This window comes from Colobus angolensis, unplaced genomic scaffold, assembly GCF_000951035.1.
Source record: "Colobus angolensis palliatus isolate OR3802 unplaced genomic scaffold, Cang.pa_1.0 Scaffold345, whole genome shotgun sequence".
NCBI lineage: Eukaryota > Metazoa > Chordata > Mammalia > Primates > Cercopithecidae > Colobus > Colobus angolensis.
Genome location: NW_012116766.1, coordinates 237761 through 247176, shown reverse-complemented (window position 1 = coordinate 247176; position 9416 = coordinate 237761). Strand labels below are relative to the sequence as shown.

Here is a 9416-nt window from a genome sequence, read left to right as displayed (position 1 = left end):
AAATTTCAATACATTCAATTTTTTTTTTTTTTTTTTTGGTGGTGTGGAGTGGGTGGGTGGAGGGGACTGAGTCTTGCTCACTCTATTTCCCAGGCTGGCGTGCAGTGGCGATCTCAGCTTACCGCAACCTCCGCCTCCCTTGGCTCAAGTGATCCTTCCGCCTCAAGCCACCCGAGTAGCTGGATTTATAGGTGTGTGCCACGAGCCTGGCTAATTTTTGTGTTTATAGTAGAGATGGGGTTTCACCGTGTTGGCCAGGTTGGTCTAGAACTCCTGGCCTCGAGCAACCCGCCCGCCTCGGCCTCCCAAAGTGCTGGGCAAGTGCTGGGATTACAGGCATGAGCCACTGCACCCAGCCCAAGACTTCATCTTTCATAATCAATTCTTGTGAAGCAGGCCCACAATTTCTCATCATCTTAAAGAAATGATCTGTTTAAGGAATAGCTTCCAATTTATCATTTTATTCAGATTGAACCACTTATTTAATTTAACGAGATTTATACACCTCTTCAATTCTATGTTTAGGTTCACTGAGGTCAACGATATCTGGTCAAATGGCTAAAGAACTAAGACCCTGTGGAAAAAGACTGGGAGCAATGTTAAAAATTTACAACTGCAGAAATTTTTACCCCAGGAAACACACACACACGCACGTATATATGCACTTTAAATCAACATACAATATCCCTGCACCAAACATCGAGCTGCTTAAATCATAGAATCCTTTTTGTGCATCCAACAGCAATATGCTGAAGAGATTTTCAGGGAGTCGTGCATCATCCATCTGCCAAGTCTCATTTCAAGGAAACCGGAAGTTGTATTTGGTTGTATAATAATGGACTCCTCCGATTTGATCAGGATCTCAGCTGTCAGAAGCCTTTTCCTGTATTCAGGCCAAAGGGAAACATGAGGAGGCACAAATAACACGGTAGATGATGTGCCTTTGTGGCAGAAACAAGCCTCAGTATAAACAAAGAAGAGGGTCCTCAGCCATGGTCCCCCGTTGCCTGTTGTCCCTCTCTGTTAGTGTGTACTTCTACTGATTGACTTTCTTTTCTGAGGAGAAACCTATGGAAAACAGTAGGAAAATGTTTTAGATTAAAAATTAACATTTCATTTCTCTTCTTCTGGCTTAAGGCTGACATAAAGTTCTAGGATGGCAAAAAAAAAAAAAGATTTATGTTATATTCATGAGCTCCCCACAAGTTTACACTGAGAAATCAAGAAGCGGGAGATGGAAGGTTATTATTTTAAGCATTGACATATGCTTACCATTTTGTGAAATCAGTTGTGGCCTCGTTCTAATTATGCCTGAAGAGCAATGTTCTACACTAATTCTCACTCTTGCTGGCATTTTGGCTTGGGCATGTGAAAGTAAGTCATATATATGACTTAGGTTAGTTTCAGTACTTACCCCAGAGAAAGAAAACTTGCAAAATATGATCTTTTAAGATATGGTACTGGGTACTTTACTGCCAAAGCTATAGAAAATATCATATAGAAAGATTCGTTGGTGTATCATGAAGACCAATATGAAAAATCTGGGATATTTTGATTGAATACTATTTGATAATTAATACTACATGAAAGACAAAGTCAAATAAGTTTACTCATGGCAACAGGAAAAAATAATCATAGAAATGCCAAGAAACAAAGTGTTATCCTTATCCGTGATAACTTAAAAACATGCTGAATGTTTTGTACTTGTTGCCCTCATTTGGTATACCAAAGACATGCTAAACTAACATTTTGGTAACAAAAAATAAAGCAAATAGGAATATAATAAGTTACTTTTCCAGGCTGAAAAATTATGTTGCTGAGGACTGTGGTCATTATGTTAAAAAGGTATCTAATATGTTGAGAACATAAATTTGAACCCAGAAGCATAAATTCATTGATCTAACCAATCTAAAGTTAACATTTAATCCACTAATGATACCTCTCCCTTGGTATCTTAAATATTTTTAAATTAACTCCTCTTCAATTTGGACAGTGCTCTTGTGAAACAGGTATAGAATTAAAGATCAATAGCCTCATATTTTTGGTGGAGAGAGGCTGTGGCCCATGAGATAATCCATGGCAGAATGGAAATCTGAACAAAAAACGAAGATAGATCTTTAGTTTCTTGAAGGAAGGCAGAATTTCCCTAAATGTACAGTGAGGGTGGGAGGAGAGCCTCAATCCACTATGACTGGCATACATGTAAGAAGAGGAAAATCTGGACACAGAAGGAAGATGGTCATGTGAAGACCGAGATAGAGATTGCAGTGATGCTGCCACTAGCTAATGAGTACCTGGAGCTACTAGAAGCTAAAAGAAGCAAGGAAGTCTCTTCCCCTAGAGGATTTGGAGGGAGCTTGACCCTGCCAACATCTTGATTTTTGGATATCTAACCTCCAGAGCTGGGGGAAAAAAAAAGTTTCTCTATTTTAAGCCATTCAGTTTGTGGTATTTTGTTATGGCAATCCTAGGAGACAAATCCAGTCAGTATTTGTTTAATAGGTTATTAATAGACATTAGTAAAAGCTAATTATAATATTTAGGCTTTGATCTTCTATATTGCAAAGAAATAATTTCACAACACAGTTTCATATCCCTACATTTTATGCCTTTCTAGATAGATTAATAATCCAGCTCTGGCTCATTAGACAAAGCATAACTCTGTACCCTATGAAAAATTTGGAATGTACAGAAGTGACTGGCATGCAATGCAATCAGAAACCATAGATTTTTGACATTTCAGAAAGGAGAAAAAACAACATGTTTTTTAAGGTTAAACTAACTCTGTTATGACATAATTGTTCTATAAACATGGAAGTCATTTTGCATCTCATTCTGATAAGAGATGAAACAAGATGAAAATGTTCTTTGTAAAATCACAGGTTTCTAAACAAAAACTGTAACCCACTAATATCTGTGGACTTAAATGTATTAAAAACACCATTATTTAATGCTATACCGAGAGAAAGCCAAGTCTCAAATGACTTGAAAACATTTGAAACCCTTCATTTAAAATATTTAGTTTTTGAAAGAAGGGTTGATTTTCAATGTGTCTCCAAAGCATTCTAAAATAACCACAGACAGTAACTGAGAGCAAAGCTGGAAATTAGTTAACTGGCAGACTGTGCGCCATGGTACTCACCACCTACCACCCTCAGTCCCTAGTCAGGAAGCCCTTCACTGGGGTCCCCACATTATAGAGGACTCTGCTCTGGCCCTCCTCCAGCCACACCCTTCCTCACAGTGTGAGCGACCCTTCCTCCAGAACAAGCTCCTGGCACCCAAATGTACACCCCTGAAGTCCCTGCCCAGGTGATTCTGGACCTGCTTCCCAGACTCATGTGGTCCTCTTCCCAGCCTGAAGGCTGTTGAAAGAGTGCTGTTTGTAGAGTGGTGAGGGGTGTATGGACAAGGTTGGGATTTCCCATCTGGGCTGTCTTCAACTTTGCACTCAAGAGTCCTTTCGATGGGAGGGTGGGGAGAGAAGGTGGAGGGTCCCAGACACGAGGTCAGGGCTTAGGTCTCCCTGTGCCACCTTGTCCTGTCACAGACTGGTTTTGAATCTGAGCATTGTAAATTGTACTTTGGTTTTACATGTATGTTTATCAAGGTAGGAGGATAGATTATACTTTAACAGTTTCTATGCTTGATTCATGAGATTTACATATATAGGATGTAGCTCTCCACTTATTCTTGCTCCAGGCCCCAGAAATGTTAGAGGAAGATTTAGTGGTATCATTGAAATTTAATCACTCATTATCTGCCATACCTTTTAAAATGCATGAAGTTATTTTTTTATTTTTATTTTTATTATTTTTATTTTTTTTTAGATAGAGTCATTCTTTGTCACCCAGGCTTGAGCACAGTGGTGTGATCTCACCTCACTGCAATCTTGGCCTCCTGGGCTCATGTGATCCTCCTACCTTAGTCTCCCAAATAGCTGGGACTACAGGCACATGCCACTACACCTGGCTAATTTTTGTATTTTTTTGTAGAGACAGCATTTCACCATGTTGCCCAGGCTGGGCTTGAACTCCTAGGCTCAAGCAATCCACCCGCGTTGGTCTCCCAAAGCGCTGGGATTATAGGCATGAGCCACCATGCCTGGCCTTAAACCAGTGATTTCTTAATAATCAATACCACAAAATTATTCTATGAGAATTCTGAACAATTCAGTTACACCAACAGATTAAAATGACCTTTTTAATTACGTGATCCCCAAACCAGCAAAAACCACTACTGAAATTAAATAATGACACATCCATCATTTGTGACAAGAATGATTTCAGAGTTCTTGCCAATTCTTATGATATGGCTTGAGCTATGAAATACATCAAATGTGGAAGCTAGTAAAGGAGGCATAGGAATCCCAAACAGGTAGATTTTTAAGTAAGGAATTTTTTGGTGGTGCCCTAACCACGATCAGCCCTCTTGCCTGCTGCTGGCCAGCCATAGTTAGTTGCAGAGTTGTGTTGGTATGGAGAAGGATGGGTTTCAAATGATAACATACCCCTGGTCAGGTTCCACCAGGGCTGTCCATGCACAAGTTAGTTCATAACATATTTATTAGACACTTAATCTTACATAGTACTGTGTCTTTTACTTGTGATATTCTAAATGTCAAATGAGTAGCATGCTGTGAGTTCATATGAAGATGAGATTATTGAGGATTAAACACTAGTCATATTATTATCTGTGTTAGAGACCCATTCTCATTTTTGTATCTATAATTTTAGAAAATTTTAATAAAGAGGGGTACAGTAACAGGGGCACTGTACTATATAATTCAAACCATAGGTTTTAGAATCCTATATATCAAATAATCTAATCTCTATGTGAAATTTTATTAACTGTGTGATTTAGGTGTTACGTAAATTCTCTAAGCCTCAGTTTCCTCATGTGTTAAATAGTGCAAAACAAAACCTATTTTATAGCATTGTTGTGAAGACTGAAATAAACAACTCTTTAAAAACAGGCCGGGTGTGGTGGCTCACACCTGAAATTTCAGCAGTTTGGGAGCCCGAGGCAGGAGGATCAATTGAGGCCAGGAGTTCGAGACCAGCCTGGGCAATAGGCTAGAGATGGAGCAAGACTCCCTCTGAACAAAAAATAAAAATAAAAATTAGCTGGGTATGGTGGTTCAGGCCTGTAGCCCTAGCTATTCATGAGACTGAGGTGGGATGATTTCTTGAGCCCAGGAGTTCAAGCGTACGGTGAGCTATGATCATACCACTGCACTACTCCAGCCTGGGTAACAGTGAGACTGTCTCAGAAAAAAAAAAAAAAAACAGAAACAAAGCTCAGGTTGGTACACCATAGAGTTTTTTTGTTGTAGTTTTACATCTGTAGACACTGTTACATGGTATGTTTATACATCACAAAGCTCATTACATTTTTCCTAGCTAGACAAAAATCAGTAAGTCTCATACACTGACTACAACATTTCATTACTGCATTTTCTATTTAGTTCCTGAATGTCATCACAGTGCATTTCTATTTTATGTAATCACTAGCTTGTGTAATATTGGTCCAGGGAGAATTCAATAATGACATATAAATGACCTTATGGTATTACTAAGTTCTGTACTAAGTAATTGTTATCTTCTAGTGATTAAACTCCAATTCAGAAAGAAAATATCTTTAATAGTCATTCCAGAGCAATATAAAATGGAAAATTATAATTGGGTAGCAATTCTGCAATTATACAATAATAGATTTTAAAATTGCATATATTATGCAACACTCATTCTGGTTAATGGTATGCCTTTCTAATAAAAGAACTCCATTATTGTTGGAACTCAAGAACTTCATTAAAACCTCTGGCTATATTTGTAGTAGAAAGCAAAGAAAAAAGAGAGTCCTACAGAGTTTTGATAAATACCTGGACATTTTATTATGGAGTTCTCACATTTCATATTTCTTTTCTATGATGCTGTTATAATCTATGGCCTTTGCCACTCCCATTGCTGCTGTGTACAGCTGTCCATATTGCATATTGTACTTCAGCAGGCTCCATTCACATAGACTACCATTATGCGCCCCTTAGACTTGTAAAGTTCACAACCTGCAAAACTACATGTGGTATCCCTGGCTTCCTATTTACACTCCATAACAGACTCCTTGTATTAAAAACTAAATTTCTGTGATCTCAGCTCTGACTTCAAATGAGATCAAATTTCAAGAATGGCCTGAAATTAGACTATATAGCTCATCTTCAGCATTTTTAGATAGATTCAAATCTTTGGAAATTAACAAGTTAGAGTCCCAGGTGTGTGTCATATGAGACTTTAAGCATGTAGCAGACATTTCTAACTTTTGATTATGTGTACGTGATGAGAATAGAAGTGGGATTTTGATTATAGCTCAGTATATACAGCCTGCTTCTGGGTGGCCTCACAAGACCATAGAAAGAAGCAGTAGAAAGTATAGCAGATTCTAGAAACAAAAAAGAAAATGTTAAACCAATAAAAAATAAGATTTAAAAAAGTAATCTTAGTTGTGAGTACTTCATAAGTGACTTTTAGTTTTTCCCAGCATACTTTGAGGTGGGCGTTGTGGGCAACCCTGGCCTAAACTAAGAACCCTGCCTTGGAGTCTGACATTTAGTCATAAGGGAACACAGTTCTGAGCCTTTGGTTTCCTCTGTCTGTCTGCCAGTGACATTTAAAACATCTGTCTAGCAAACTCAACTTGGAATAGTGGGTGTGCATCTGTACTTTGTAGTACAATTGCAGAACTTTGTTGTTGTTATCATACAGCCCTGCTTACAGTTTTCATTTCTAACCCCAGATGGAATTCTGACTCTGAGACTGAAAAAGGAACAGAAGCCAGCACTGAAGTTCATGCATTTCTGCATTTGCACATTTTCTGTGTCTTAAGGAGTTCAATTTAACCCCAGGTGCATCAAATTAAAGTTATGTATGTAACACAACTTTATAGTAAGTCCTCCCCAAGTATGAATGAATGTATGTTGAGTAAACATCCCAAAAAGATCCCATTAAGATGTAAACATGAAAGAATGCTCAATACAGCTGTGGTCTTACCATTTGCCTTGTGTTGTACATCTGGCGGAAGCTGGTCAAGAGCATACCACTGATAGTCTGGCTGTGTGGAACAATAAAACATTATTATAGCAATATGGACTTCAAACCAAACATAGTGGCATGTCAAAAATACAATTAGGCTATGTGGCTTTTATTAAGCAGGTAACACAAAAGTAATTTCTATCCAAACCTATTGCCAGCCTCACTCATCCTGCTTATCCCCCATCACTGCCATCATCTCTCCCTACCCTCTCTTAAATTCGCTCTGTGTTTGGCCAGAATTTCTACTACTTTGAGGTTGTGACATGTTTTCTTTCTTTTTTTTTCTGAAACAGATGTGTTTTGAATATCTGCAGAAGTATAAACACTTGTAAAACTTACTACAACCCATCAATAAAACAAAGCAACTTAGCATCAACAAAGACTCTTTTTGAGACCCTCACACTAGAGGCAATGAGAAGGCCAGGGGAAAAAAAAGTTTAATACAAGTTTTCTAATGGTTTAAGGAAGGAAATCTAAGCTATTAAATTGGGACTTGGCATTGATAGAAGTTCAGGATGGTGAAGGAGGGCAAATCTTTCCCTTTTTTCTATTCCGAAGAACCAATCCAGCAGAACCTGTCTTCTAAATTTTTCATATAGTTTAGTCTACAGAGACAAGATTTTTCTCTTGGGATTTTCTCCTAGGTTTGCACTAGTTAAGAACAGCTAGATATTGAATGCCAAACAGATTGCATTGAATAAATAGTAAACCATAGGCCTAAATTATCAAGATATCTCCAAGGCCAGGACCTCTGTATTTAACCCCTAGGAATGGAGCAATCTCAGCTTTACCTGCCCACAAAGCAGGTCTGTCTTTCTGCTCTGAATGCTCACCCCTGCCTCCTACTTCTCCACAAGGCACAGAGAATATAGATTTTTTTGTTCTGTAACTCAATTATCTCCTAAAAATAACTTGAGGAAAATTTTTCTAACATGAGTCAACAGAGAGCATTTACAAGGCTGTCAGACCACTGAAAGTCACCTACAAAGTTCAATTACTCAACAAGACACTGAGAAATGCTGCTTTTAGTGCAGTTTGACCCCACTGTACCCCCACTCTAGACACCTAGGCCCTTGGCTCCTCTAGCTTATGAAAAAGCTAGAAGAGGAAATGAGATCACCTCTGTTTTTTATCTTCTCGTTTATTTTTAGATGTCTCAAATAACACATAGGATAAGTGACGTGAGCCTCAGTTTTATATTCCAGGAGGGTTGCCAAAAGAAGGTAAATATCCTGTAATGTTACCAACACTATAGCATGTGACTTAATTCAGCCTTCAATATAGGCAAGAAACATGAAATCTTATTTTTAAATTAACTTTGAGGATTTGGTTGTAAATTCTACTGTTATGCTGAGATTTTTTTTCATCAGACTACTGCTTGAAAATGTAGGCCATACTGGCCAGGCGTAGTGGCTTACGCCTGTAATCTCAGCACTTTGGGAGACCAAGGCAGGCAGATCACAAGGTCAGGAATTTGAGACCAGCCTGGCTAATATAGTGAAACCCCATCTCCACTAAAATTACAAAAATTAGCCAGGCGTGGTGTTGTGTGCCTGTAGTCCCAGCTACTTGGGAGGCTGAGGCAGGAGAATCACTTCAACCCAGGAGGTGAAGGTTGCAGTGAGTCAAGAGCGCACCACTGCACTACAGTCTGGGCAACAGAGTAAGACCCCTTCTCAAAAAGAAAAAAGAAAAAAGAAAAAAAATGTAGGCTATTCTACATGGCTTGGAGTCCTTTTTCAAATACAGGCCTTTACTTGGTGACAATTTTATGTAACCTGGACTGCTTTGCCTTTTTTAATTGACAGGGAATGTTTGATGAGCTGTAGTAGGTGAATTCCTTCCTTCTTTCCACAAATAAAGATTTGACAGAAACAGTAATTTGTACTCTTAGGTAAATGTGAATGACTGATTGGTTTCATAGTTAATCTTTCATAAGAATATTTCATAAGAATAATCCCCCAACATGTAGAAGCCAACTTCTATAGGTTAATTCACTCCTACAGTAAATTTCTCTTTGTGCTTCTCACAATCTGAGTTGACTTCTACAATCTTGAAAAAAAAAATGTAATGTTATTGGTAAAGACTGAAAAGTAAGCAAACAGATAAAGTAAAACAAAGGAGGCCAGGCGCAGTGGCTCACGCCTGTAATCCCAGCATTTTGGGAAGCTGGGGCGGGAGTATCACGAGGTCAGGAGATCAAGACCATCCTGGCTAACACGGTGAAACTCCATCTCTACTAAAAATACCAAAAAAAATTAGCCGGGCATGGTGGCGGATGCCTGTAGTCACAGCTACTCGGGAGGCTGAGGCAGGAGAACAGCGTGAACC

At 38.7% G+C, this 9416-nt stretch overlaps 1 protein-coding gene across 4 annotated transcripts in view; it reads right to left on the bottom strand.

The window, feature by feature from the left end:
• Positions 1-463: 463 nt before the first annotated feature.
• TNIP3 (TNFAIP3 interacting protein 3) overlaps positions 464-9416 on the bottom strand; it is a 103689-nt gene continuing 94736 nt past the window's right edge. For 2 of the 4 annotated variants that reach the window (XM_011952693.1, XM_011952696.1), the window contains 2 exons: positions 7044-7104; positions 661-1068 (listed from right to left, as the gene is read on the bottom strand). In XM_011952693.1, the coding sequence (XP_011808083.1) occupies positions 1037-1068; positions 7044-7104 (93 nt within the window). In that variant the 3' untranslated portion in view covers positions 661-1036. Of the gene's footprint in view, positions 1069-7043; positions 7105-9416 lie in introns of all 4 variants that reach the window. The other 2 variants (XM_011952694.1, XM_011952695.1) reach the window with 1 other exon arrangement.